Here is a 12,170-nt window from a genome sequence, read left to right as displayed (position 1 = left end):
AGTGAAGTGTTCTCTAAATTCATTGGGGCTCCTCTCTCTGTTTGTGCAGGGTTGGGGAGGGCAGAGCGTGCTGGAGTTTAGGAAATGCCCACACAGCCTTGGGGAATCATCAGAAGGCCATTCACTTTGCTGAGAAGCATCTGGAGATATCTAAAGAGGTGTCTATTTACTGCTACTGGTCAACTGTGTACTCCTCCCGATCTAATGCATGTTATCAGTACCTGTTATCTAGTCACATCTCTTTCTGCTGCACATCGGAGGAACTACATGGAAATAACCTGCTCATTATTATCCAATAAGTCACAACTCTGCGAATTCCCTATGGATAAAATAACAGAGGGGAGGGGCGATGACAACAAAACCTCAACTCTCTATATGGGCACATTATTCCCTTGCTATGTTTAAGTTATGTTCTTATGTAGCTAATTCTCCCTCTTCTCATCCTGTATCTGGTCTAGACTGGAGACAAAAATGGTGAGGCAACAGCCAGGATGAATATGGCAGACCTGAGGTTAGTGCTGGGTCTGGGTCAGAACCCAAGCTCAAGCCTCAACACCAACAACAGCTCTGTTCTGACTGAGAACCACAGGACGCAGGATACCTTACCAGGTAAGTCCCTACAGGCCTACCTACCTGAAACATTATTATAAACAATATTTATTGAGTTTAGTTTAAATAAAAATGGTAGAGCATGGCGCTTGCAACATCGATCGTGAGTTTGATTCCTACTATAGATGGCATTTATTATTATTTGAAATAACCATTATTCCATTTATACTCATTATTCTGAACCTTACACATCTGTAGTTCGGAGTCAGTCGGTGCAAGCCTGGCAAAGCGACACGAATGCATGTTGATCCATATTGGAGAAATACCCACCTCTGATGTTTGTTTCAGGTGTGAAGTCAGAAGGAAGGAGTAACAGTATGGAGGACTTGGAGCATATGGGACTGGGCCCTGAGAAAACAACTGTAGAAGTGTGTACAAAAATATGTACAGTACACATGCATATTAACACTCACATAGGCTTAGGAGCAGAAATGTCTCTCATCAATCATGTTACAATTGCATTGATTTATGTAAATGTTGTTTTTATTGATTGGTTATATAGCAGCAGTGACATCTCAACTAAACTGCCAAGACACCCCCTGCCCTCTGTGTTGTTTCATGTACTGTCTGCCATTACCACAGAACTGGGACGAAGATGTATTCAGGCCTTCTAACCCTAAATCCAGCATGGCCAAGGCCTCCTCCAAACTGTTCTTCATCAACCGGTTCAGAGGGAAGAAACACAAGAAACACAGCTCTCCTACCAGAGGTGGGGTCCTCCAGGACACCAGCAACAAGCCCACGGCCCGAGAGATGGACACGCATAAGTCAGGAGTCAAGGTAGCTTTAACCTTGGAGATATGTCTTTACATAGAAATAATGGAATTGGTTTGGCTATTATTTTAAATTCTATTCCTATGGCTTCAACAGCCTACTGTGGTTTTAGTACAGTAAATCCATAATGTGGTATATCCAGTCTATTGTTACATGCTCGCCTTAGTAATAGTCTTTCTGATGTTTGTCGTGACAGTCTTTTCTGGGTGTGTTAATGGGTGTTTTGTTGATCTTTTCTCCTGTAGATCGGATGTTCTGACACCCTGGGTGACGATGGCTTCTTCGACCTCCTCAGTCGTTTCCAGGGCAGCAGAATGGACGACCAAAGGTGCTCCTTATTGGACGGCGAGAGCCGTCTCTCCGATCCCTTCTCTCCCTGTACTACCCCGCCCGTAGCCATGAGGAAATGTGAGTTACCCCGGCCCCCCTCTGCATGCCACCCCCACCAATGTTGCACTTGGTGACCTAAGTGTCATCCAATGCCTATCCATGCCTGTCCCTTATTCGGGGATAGGAGATCATGCACTGGTTATTTTACTCAGATTTTTAGGTTGCTTTGGAGAAGTGGATTTCAGGCTAAACTGAAACTATTCCTTCCTTCCACTTATTCTATCCTCACCTCCCTTTCCTCTTCCACCTCTTGTAGCTACTTCCGCATGCGAGGCCAACCCGGAGCCTGGGCATTTCCTGGATCTGCGGGACAGCTCCCAGGGCAGTCGACTGGACGAGCAGAGAGCCAGCGTGGGCAGCAGCCTCCCCGGTCTACGTCTCAGCACCTCCGATCAGCCCATCAGGCTCCACCCCATGCTCAGTCGCCTGATGACCAGTGCTGACCAGCCTCAGGATGACGACGTCTTCTTTGACATGCTAGTCAAGTGCCAGGTAATCAAGACAGCCTATTTTAGTTGGTTCTCTGACAATGAAGTTAGTATAAGCCTGTATTTGCTTACATAATGAATTAGCACCTATTGTAAAGATGAATGGTAACTTATGTACCAAAGTTATTGAAAAAGACTGGGATAGACCGGATTGTGATCTATCAGCAATGTGCTTGTGTAGGGTTCAAGACTGAATGACCAGCGGTGTGAAGAACCCCCTCCCTCCACTAGAGGTCCTACTGTCCCAGCTGAGGACTTCTTTAGCCTTATCCTGCGCTCCCAGGCTAACCGGATGGATGAGCAGCGGGTCCCACCACCACCCCTAAGCTTCGACCCTAACCAGCCCATCTCGGACTGACCAGCTTTTGTCTACTTCTACCTCTCCTCAGCTTCTCTCAGCCCAGAAACCAGCACACAAATGCATTCCTCTACCAAAGCCCTAACTGAAAATGGATCTACCCCACCACACTAAATCATGGAGTCCTAATGTACAGACTTATTATTCTGGCAGAGATGTAACTTTTTTTTTTTGTTATGTTGACTGGGCTCCTTTCAGCCTTTCTCAGTGTGTGAATGACCCAGACAGTGCAATAAACTAACAGATTTTTCATAGTTAAACTTGTTTTAATTGCATTTTTATTTTGTATCATTTGTAAGCTTATGTTGATGGAAGAGTTAAGAAATGAGTAAAATAAATTGCACAGGTCCGCAATGTTTTCTACTTCCGGTGTATGCCCACCTTGAGGAAATAAAGCCTCATTTTAACAAAATGATTTGCATTTCCGTGTCCACTCCAATTCAACCCTTGCTCGTGATTAGATGCCAACTGCCCTTTAGGAATCCAACTAAAATGTTGCAATCTACTGGGCTTGGGAAATATACATTTAGGGAATAGCAACTTTTTTGTGCTATTCATTTTATTAAATGTTGCCATCCCATGTCTTTGAACAAATCATGTTTTGATATTTACAGTACATTCAAATAATCAACATTCATCAGTGCATATCATTGTGGTCATCAACTTTAGTACATTAACAGGCATCTTACACAGTGACAATTCATAACAGGTCTAACCTCAACCCCAGGCTCAATTGCTACTGCATCAAGTTAACTGGTGAATAAGATTAAAACAGGTCTACAAGTACAGGACAATGTTTTGCTGGGCTAAACTGTACAGTAAAGTGCTGGTCATGGTTGTGTGTAAGGTTTCTTACTAACCTCAGACCGATAAAAGGTCCACTATGGCTCAGAGTCTATTGATTCAGAGCTCAGCCTTTCTCGTGAGTCCTTGCATCTGGGGGGAAAACAAAACAATAACAGGTTAGTTGAAAGTTACATTTGTTCATCTTTGGACTGAAAGAACATTTCACTTCACATAACCTGTGTTCAATCATTGGTTTCTTTAAGGGTGAGGTCTTATTATATTAATTATATTTCAAGTAAACTGATTTGGAAATTGAGTTTACTTCTGGAATTTAAATGTAATTGACTCAGAACATAATATTTTAGAGGTAACCTCTGATAGCTTGTTACCAACCCTTAGTAAACTTTAGTAAAAGAAAAAATGGACCAGATACAATGCTATTTTACAGTAAAAAAACAGACTTTCAGCACATGTATAGGGAAGGACATTCAACAAGCAAAGCACTTAAACAAATGATTGTGGGGTCCGTTTTGTTAGATTTCAGTGCGGCTTTTGACATTGTCGACCATTGTCTGCTGCTAAAAAAACGTATGGCTTTACACCCCTTGCTATATTGTGGATAAAGAGTTACCTGTCTAACAGAAAACAGACAGAGGGTGTAATGGAAGCCTCTCCAACATAATCCAGGTAGAATAAGGAATTCCCCAGGGCAGCTGTCTAGACCCATTATTTTTTTCAATCTTACTAATGACATTCCACTGGCTTTGAGTAAAGCTAGTGTGCCTATGTATGCGGATGACTCAACAATATACACGTCAGCAACACTTAAAGAGCTGCAGTTAGTTTCAGAATGGGTGGAAAGGAATAAGTTAGTCCTAAATATTTCAAAAACTAAAAGCATTGTATTTGGGACAAATCATTCACTAAACCCTAAACCTCAACTAAATCTTGTAATGAATAATTGTTGGAATTGAGCAAGTTGAGGTGACTAAACTGTTTGGAGTAACACTGGATTGTAAAACTGTCATGGTCAAAATATATTGATACAACTCCGAGTGGTGCAGCGGTCTAAGGCACTGCATCTCAGTGCAAGAAGCATCACTACAGTCGCTGGTTCGAATGGCACACAATTGGCCCAGCGTCATCTGTGTTTGGCCGGGGTAGGCCATCATTGTAAATAAGAATTTATTCTTAACTGACTTGCCTAGTTCAAATAAAACAGCTAAAATGGGGAGAAGTCTGTCCATAATAAAGCACTGTTCTGCCTTAACAACACTAGCAGGTTCTACAGGCCCTAGTTATGTTTAAATTATTAATTTCTTTGCCCTTTTTCACCCCAATTTCATGGTATCCAATTGTTTTTAGTAGCTACTATCTTGTCTCATCGATACAACTCCCGTACGGGCTCGGGAGAGACGAAGGTTGAAGGTCATGCGTCCTCCGATACACAACCCAACCAAGCCGCACTGCTTCATAACACAGCGCGCATCCAACCCAGAAGCCAGCTGCACCAATGTGTCGGAGGAAAACTGTACACCTGGCAACCTTGGTTGGCCCGCCACAGGAGTCGCTGGTGCGCGATGAGACAATATCCCTACTGGCCAAGCCCTCCCTAACCCGGACGACGCTAGGCCAATTGTGCGTCACCCCACGGACCTCCCGGTCACGGCCGGTTATGACAGAGCCTGGGCGTGAGCCCAGAGTCTCTGGTGGCACAGCTGGCGCTGCAATACAGCGCCCTTAACCACTGCGCCACCCGGGAGGCCTGGCCCTAGTTATGTTACTGGTCAGTCGTGTGGTTAGGTGCCACAAAGAGGGACTTACAATTGGCTCAGAACAGGGCAGCATGGCTGGCCCTTAAAAGTACACGGGGAGCTAACAATGATATGCATATCAATCTCTCATGGCTCAAAGTGGCGAGATCGACTTCATCACTACTTGTTTTTGTAAGAAGTGTTGTCAAGCTGAATGCACCGAGCTGTCGGTTTCAACTAATAGCACACCTAAGTCCAGAACAGACTATGGGAGGCGCACAGTACTACATAGAGCCATGACTACATGGAACTCTATTCCACATCAGGTAACTGATGCAATCAGTAGATAAAAAAATTAAAAAAAGATAAAATATACCTTATGGAACAGCAGGGACTGTGAAGAGACAAACAAAGGTACAGACACCCATACAAGCGCTAGCACACGCACTCTACTCACGTACATTGTAATATTGTTGTATGGTAGTATTATACATTCTGTATATTAGATATGTAGTTGTGTAATAATGTTATTTGATGTAGTGTTTTATATGTAATGTAAATGTAATGTAAATGCCTTAATGTGCTTGGACCCTAGGATGAGTAGCTGCTGCCTTGGTAGCAACTACTGAGGATCCCTAATAAATACAAAATGCCACTAAGTTTGTCCTCACCTGGGGAAGCAGCAGGTGAAGGAGCCAGACTCCCCCTCTACCCGGTAGCGTCCTGAGGTGGGCAGATCTTTACACTCAGACATGAAACAATGCAGCTCCGACACTGGGCTCCCTTCCTGCTGTTGTTGCTGCAAGACAAACGATAGGATTGTTCTGGTGAGGAAATGTTTTTACTAGGAATAGTGTTGTAACCAAAAGCAAGTGAAATGTTATAATAACAGAAGTGCATATTCGACCTTCAGATCTAAATATTAGGCATGGAAATCTGTTAAGGTAAGGGTTTAGTTTAGACATATGGTTAGCAAATCACTATCCAGAACTATTCAATATCTGCCTGCTGTACACTGCCTATAATGAATCTTAACCTTGATTGTGTCATAGGTATCAGTGATAAGGGTGATGAAGAGGCTGAGAATCATGTAGATGAAGAGCGAGACGAAGGTGTAGAGGTAGACTCTGCTGAACAGCCACACCAGGTAACTCTTCTGCTTCATGTACTTGAAGGTGGGATACATGTCATCTCCGTTGATCAGCGAGAACAGGCACTCTGATACTGTGTTCAGGGTCCGGAACTAACAGAACAAAACAGACAAAGTTATGGTAAAAACACATTTAAAGAAAAAAATTTATCCAGTTAAAGCCTCCTTTTGCTGTTAAAAACCCCTGGCACTTGTGTGGTTGAGTGATAACACTCCCAACAGGTTGTGGGTTCAATCCTCGTTTGATCTCCTACCTTCTCATGGTAGGGCCCGAGCACGATCCAGCCACAGAAACAGTACCCCAGGTAAATGATTCCGGCACAACCGATGAACCGAACCACATTTGGGAAAGCTGCTCTCAGGGTCAGGATGAGAATCTAGGAATAACCAATCACAATCCACAGATCAACGGAATTCCTATGGAACTCACCCAGTATTCCACTTAAAAAAACATATAATATGTCTTGTGTGAAGCATCAAGTGTTGAATTCAACACGAGTGTCCTACATTGTACTTCTTGAAGTATCCCATGTAGCGTATGACTCCGATCCAAACAAGCATTGTGCCTGTTCCGAGAAAGATGCTGCAGACATCATAGCTGGTGAGAATCTAAGAGAAAAGCATACAAATTAGACTAATAATATTTGTGTAATGTGTGAAGGATAATGCAAATAAAATGTCACACACCTTTGTCTGGATTTCTATTTTAAGAATGGAACCGATGATGGTGAGTGTATCACTGGCGATGATGAGGATATACCAGCCGTTCAGAAACTCCAGCCTATCGGACCATGGAACCTTCTTCCCCTGACGGACTAGGCAGAAGTCTGTGTACTCCTGGAAAAATGAGGCGGATACAGACAGCTTTACAGAAACAAGCCATAACACACAAAAACCACTCACCTCACTCAACATTCACTGTCAACAATACTGCCCTGCAAAAGTGCAGTGCCTACGTAATTAGACAGACAGCGATTTCTGGTACTTCATGACATATTCTGATCGACTGGCTTGTTCTTGTGTCAGGAAACGAAATACCACATTAATCAGATAGTATACCTGGCCATAACAACAGATTAAAGTTTTTTTTAACCAAATTCGTAGTTACTGCACTTTGCCTTTGTAGGGCAGAATAGTAGACTTACAAACTGTAGCCGTATCCCGTTGAGCACAGAGCGTGTGCAGAGGGCCAGAGAGGTGATGCAGGTTACAATGATGAGACAGTCAAACAGCAGTGGGTAATAGATGTTCTTGGGAGCTGGGGAGAGAAAACTAAACTAGAACTTTGATTTATAAAACACACCATTTCAAATACAGATAGCTCTAAAAATGAAAAAGGAAAGGCTAATGATTATACACTGAACATACAGGCCCCGGTTACTTTCCAGTCTCTACATTCATTTATGTCAACGTCATTGTCCAGGTCGACCTTTATTCTGCCACTGTGGGCTTGGTTGTTGAAGGTGATCTGTTAACCAGAGAAAGATACACTGCTTTTAAATACGGAAGGATGAGAGTTAATGTTTAACTGTCCAAGTCCTAGCTAGCATTCCAGTCACACCTAATACTTTTCTCAAGTTTCAAACAATTAACTACCAACTTTGAAGAAAACAGTGGAACTCGAATGGATAAAAATGGGAACAAACTTCTAAATGCAGAGAACATTCCGTCATACTGGGAATAGGTCTATAATCTGCCTAGCCAATAAGTGAGGTGAGGTAGAGAAACAGCCTGGAGTCAGATGACATACCGTGACATCAAAGTCATAGCAGTTCGGCAGCTCTCTGTTTCTAACTGTTTGTAGGTTTATGGCCTTCAGAGTGAACTTGATCTTCACATTCAACAATCTGCAAGTCAAAGATAAATACAGTATCGTAATCACTGACAAGTACAACAACCTACATTTAGGACAAAAACATGAGGGACTCAGTTATGAATATTATGTAATGTGTTTGTTTAAAGAGCTGTCACCCAACACCCATGTACTATAAGCAAAAAAAAACTATGTTTTTGTTAAAAGTATACAGTTCTATTACTTATAATTATGCATTAAAAAATTCTAAGTTTAATATCACGGCCTGATACCTTTTGAAATGCACAACGAAATTCAACAGATCATCCTCGGTTGTGCTTCCCATGGGGAATACTGGAACAATCTCAAGGCATTCTGTTGTGGGGTAAATAACCAAAAGGTGACTTTTAAAAACATTTCAGCAAGAAAAGAAAAATCTGAATTTAAAAAGATTCCTATTCAAAACCTCCTATTCAAAATCATAACATTCTGTTCAGACCATTCTGATAAAGTGATTAAAGCATGTCGAACATCTTAGACTTGCCTGGCTACTCAAACTCCTTGCTCTGGCCAAACGATACACCCATGGCCATTAGTTTCTTCTCCGCATTGAGTCTGGATTGGAATGCCTCTCCAACGATTTCAAGAATGGAAATCCATTCTAGACCGTCTGATTGGTCCCAGAACACACGTGTGTAAAGCAACGTTTTTAAAATGTGTCATTGGCTTTGATACTCTGATTGGTTAGAGATGATCCAATTGCTGATTACTTTGTACAACACCGCTCATTTTGATGTCACCACAAACAACTTCAATGATGGCAGTCTCAGACTGACGTATGTAGCGAACAATAGAGCAGTGGAAGAATTCAGTTTGAGTCGTCAGGCAACTCTTACACACCACTGAAAGCTAACTGCAAATGACATATAGTATACAGCGACCATTAGCCTACCAGTTTCAATCTGTGCGTCTATATCAAAGGTCTCATTAGCTGGTGAAATGCTTCCATTCCTGTAGAACTCTTGGCACAGAGACAGAGGGGAATAGGTGTCCCCCTTCTTCTCATAGGCATGGTTACCAACGGTGATATTTCGCAGACGGGAATACTACAATTAGGACATAAAAGAATGACAACTGTAACATTAAAAAGTAAGCAATCACATACTGTATTTACTCAAATTATGTTTGATTGACAAGGGATGACATGAATACTGCACAATTTTAACACTTTCCCCCCAATCCCCCCTTCCTTGATACATGTGTAAATACTGGACTCTAAATTGTGCCTTCCTGTATTATACTTATGCTAAAAATGTTTATTCTATTCTACTGAGCCATTTACTTTATGTTCATATTCTAATTGTTTTATTTCTTATTGTTGTTGCATTGTGGAGAAGGAACCTCAAGTAAGCATTTCGTTGGATGGTGTATACCATGTGTATCCTGTACATACGACTACTACAACTTGAAAATGTTGGTGAACTATCAAGCTATGACAGAACAGAAGTTGGAGGCTAAACACAAATAAAAATAAACAGACATTGGGTAGGTATTTCATTGGAATCATGCTCCATAAACACTACCTTTACACAGCAATAAGCCATCAAAAATGAATGGAGCTAGGTACCGTACAAAGTCCTCTAAGAGGACAGAACTATACAAGCTACTTTACCTATAAAACTCAACCAATGATTGACAGTAATGTGACAAAACAAAGGAGTAAACCATTGTGCTGCTTGACAATCACATGCCATTATGTCACTCAACTGTTCCTGAGGATGCAAAATATCGTTATCTAGGTGGTGGGACTAGGGGGAATACACCTGGTAAACAGTATTTTGAGTTCTCGGGACACAGAGTCTCACAGGATGATGAGGGAATGGTCAGAACTAGCTTTTGATTTCCAGGCAACAAAAACTGGTTACCATCTCACAGGTTTGACCTACTGTCCTCAATTAGAAACCAAAGGCAATACAGAGGAGATATCCCTGTATATCATTAATTTCCAATCACAGTTTATGTTTGATAGAATGTGATAGCAGCTGTTGACTGTCCTTACCTTATCGACTATGTAAGAGATGTGTTCATACACCTCATCCTGCCTGTACACAGCATAAGAGTCCCCACGGCCATCCACGTAATATTTGAGGAAGAGATGCTTGAATGTCATGAGGTTCTCCTCTTTGAAGGTTACCACCATCTGATTGCTCAGTCCAAAAGACACCAACTGGGAAGAGAAAAGTTATTAATGACACACGGAGGATGCATTCCAACAAAATGCCATATATAGTGGCTTCCATCACTATGTATGAAAAAGTTGGTGACCACTGTCAATGAGTACTGGGATATGGCCTACATCTGGTATAGTTGGGATGGTTTAAAACTATGACACTGCTTATTTGCGTGATCAGGAAATGGCTGTGTCTGTCTCTCTTTCTTTATTTATTTCTATGTTGGGTCTTTCTAGGTTTGGATACGGAATAGTTCAGAACTAAACAACAAAAAAGTAACCCCGTCTCTGTTGACTGTTCGCTCATTGGTCAGTACCTGGATGGTAATGATGGCGATCTTGATGATCTGGAGCATCAGTTTCCATGGTTTCCGTCCGCGGGCTTTGTATTTCTCACAGGGGTTCATGAAGAAGTACTTGATCTTCCTCCTGAGGTTGTCCGCTGTCTCCTTGTCCTGATGCTGCTGGTCGTCTGCCCAGGCAGCATGCCCATTTGGCTCGTACACAGAGCTGTACAAACCACCTGAGTGCTCCATCTCTAAAGGAAATAGAAACAATACGTGTTTAATCATAGAAATATAATCTATTCCCATTCTAGTGATTCTATTTGTGTTCAACAGTGTTCACTTTTACACAATTGATAGCCAGACTCTAGACAACTCACAAATCCTTTCCAAACATGCTGTGGGATAAGAACCTGCTCACCAGGCAAGTGGTTTACTTTATCTTGATAAATAGCCTAACTTAAATGCTGTGCAGTGTGTCTGTTCCTCATTCTTGGTGACACTGACAACTGTAATTGTGTTGGACTAGTTTGCACACCCAGGTGAGCAAATTGGACAAGGACACCTTGCAGAAATTATGTGGCACTGGCAAGATTGGCATTTTACGAATAGGCATTCAGTTTGTTCAACATTGACATTGTTTCACTCTCTGTACATTCGTCCTGCGTTTGTCATCATTCATTCTGAAAGTAAGTTAGCGGAAGACAATGAGAGAATGGGTCAGGTTAGCTCGCTTTCTTACCTGAGCTTTGACCCGAGCAGTGCTGAACAACAAACCGCATCTCACATTCTGACACATGATCACTTTCCACCATTTCGCTCAACAACACAAAAACAGCACACTAAGCATGCAGTATAGTGGGGGACAAGCTAAAAAAGTATGCTACCCAACGTGCCCAACTGGACCCGTCCCGAGCACACTTGACTGGGATCAATCATTTGAGAAATGGTCCTGATAGGCTCCTTACCATCTACTTTTGGTTGCTGGCTAATTGGCTGTTATTGATGTCAGTTGATGAATGGTCAGTCACATTTGCGATCCAAAATGTATCCAAAAATGAGTCCCCAGTCCACTTGAGATGGGATACAGTAGTAACCAGTATATCCGATGATTAGATAGTTTATTTCATCAGACAATTATCTCAACATTATCCAATTTTAATTGTATATTCAAGTATTGCTGTAGCCTGGATAAATATGATTAATATTTTCCATGTGAAGAATAAAATCCTGAGCTTTCCCGTCCCGACAATAATAGTCCATAAAAAAAATCATAATGAGTCATGTCCCAAATGTCAATATAATCAAGAGTCCCAGAATTAAAAGCGCGAGTGAACAACAGGTGTCTTTTGCGGGTTGTGTGGTAAAATATGCTCGGCCAAGTGGGAGGCTTCATTTCAAGTGGCCGCGACTGGCTGTTCAACCTGTCCATCAGCTAATTTGCTCAAGTAACTACTAGCAACCAAACTGATGCAGGAAACTTGTTCTTGAAGCTGAATAGCGAAAGTTGGGGATTTATTTTGGTCGCTGAGAATGAGGGAACCCCGAAATTAAT

The 12,170-nt window shown here is 42.0% G+C and overlaps 3 protein-coding genes across 12 annotated transcripts in view; 2 read left to right on the top strand and 1 right to left on the bottom strand.

Annotated features, from left to right (window-relative positions):
- The window catches only part of LOC109902827 (G-protein-signaling modulator 2-like), a 26,641-nt gene extending 23,607 nt beyond the window's left edge, over positions 1-3,034 (top strand). For 5 of the 8 annotated variants that reach the window (XM_020499492.2, XM_031785680.1, XM_020499491.2 and 2 more), the window contains exons 8-14: positions 50-158; positions 459-609; positions 898-977; positions 1,192-1,389; positions 1,629-1,791; positions 2,030-2,265; positions 2,443-2,879. In XM_020499492.2, the coding sequence (XP_020355081.1) occupies positions 50-158; positions 459-609; positions 898-977; positions 1,192-1,389; positions 1,629-1,791; positions 2,030-2,265; positions 2,443-2,619 (1,114 nt within the window). In that variant the 3' untranslated portion in view covers positions 2,620-2,879. Of the gene's footprint in view, positions 1-49; positions 159-458; positions 610-897; positions 978-1,191; positions 1,390-1,628; positions 1,792-2,029; positions 2,266-2,442 lie in introns of all 8 variants that reach the window. The other 3 variants (XM_031785681.1, XM_031785682.1, XM_031785678.1) reach the window with 2 other exon arrangements.
- mcoln3b (mucolipin TRP cation channel 3b) lies at positions 2,875-11,977 on the bottom strand. Of its 2 annotated transcripts, XM_020499496.2 has the most exons (15): positions 11,358-11,560; positions 10,649-10,869; positions 10,161-10,328; positions 9,054-9,207; positions 8,395-8,476; positions 8,060-8,156; positions 7,678-7,777; positions 7,455-7,567; positions 6,997-7,146; positions 6,817-6,918; positions 6,564-6,686; positions 6,196-6,402; positions 5,831-5,958; positions 3,480-3,555; positions 2,875-3,000 (listed from the first exon to the last, which is right to left on the bottom strand). In XM_020499496.2, exons 1-14 carry the CDS (start codon positions 11,428-11,430, stop codon positions 3,501-3,503), a joined length of 1,773 nt encoding a protein of 590 aa, XP_020355085.1. In that variant the 5' UTR covers positions 11,431-11,560; the 3' UTR covers positions 2,875-3,000; positions 3,480-3,500. The 2 variants fall into 2 exon arrangements, with proteins under 2 accessions (XP_020355085.1, XP_020355086.1); XM_020499497.2 differs by lacking the exon at positions 11,358-11,560 and adding an exon at positions 11,584-11,977 and having other exon boundaries at positions 2,875-3,555.
- dnai3 (dynein axonemal intermediate chain 3) overlaps positions 11,945-12,170 on the top strand; it is a 29,096-nt gene continuing 28,870 nt past the window's right edge. Inside the window, exon 1 of one of the 2 annotated variants that reach the window (XM_020499498.2) lies at positions 11,945-12,170. The gene's annotated coding sequence lies outside the window, so the exon portion shown is untranslated. The other variant, XM_020499499.2, reaches the window with a different exon arrangement.

Source organism: Oncorhynchus kisutch, linkage group LG13 (assembly GCF_002021735.2).
Source record: "Oncorhynchus kisutch isolate 150728-3 linkage group LG13, Okis_V2, whole genome shotgun sequence".
Classification (NCBI taxonomy): domain Eukaryota; kingdom Metazoa; phylum Chordata; class Actinopteri; order Salmoniformes; family Salmonidae; genus Oncorhynchus; species Oncorhynchus kisutch.
This window is presented reverse-complemented; position numbering and strand designations above follow the sequence as displayed.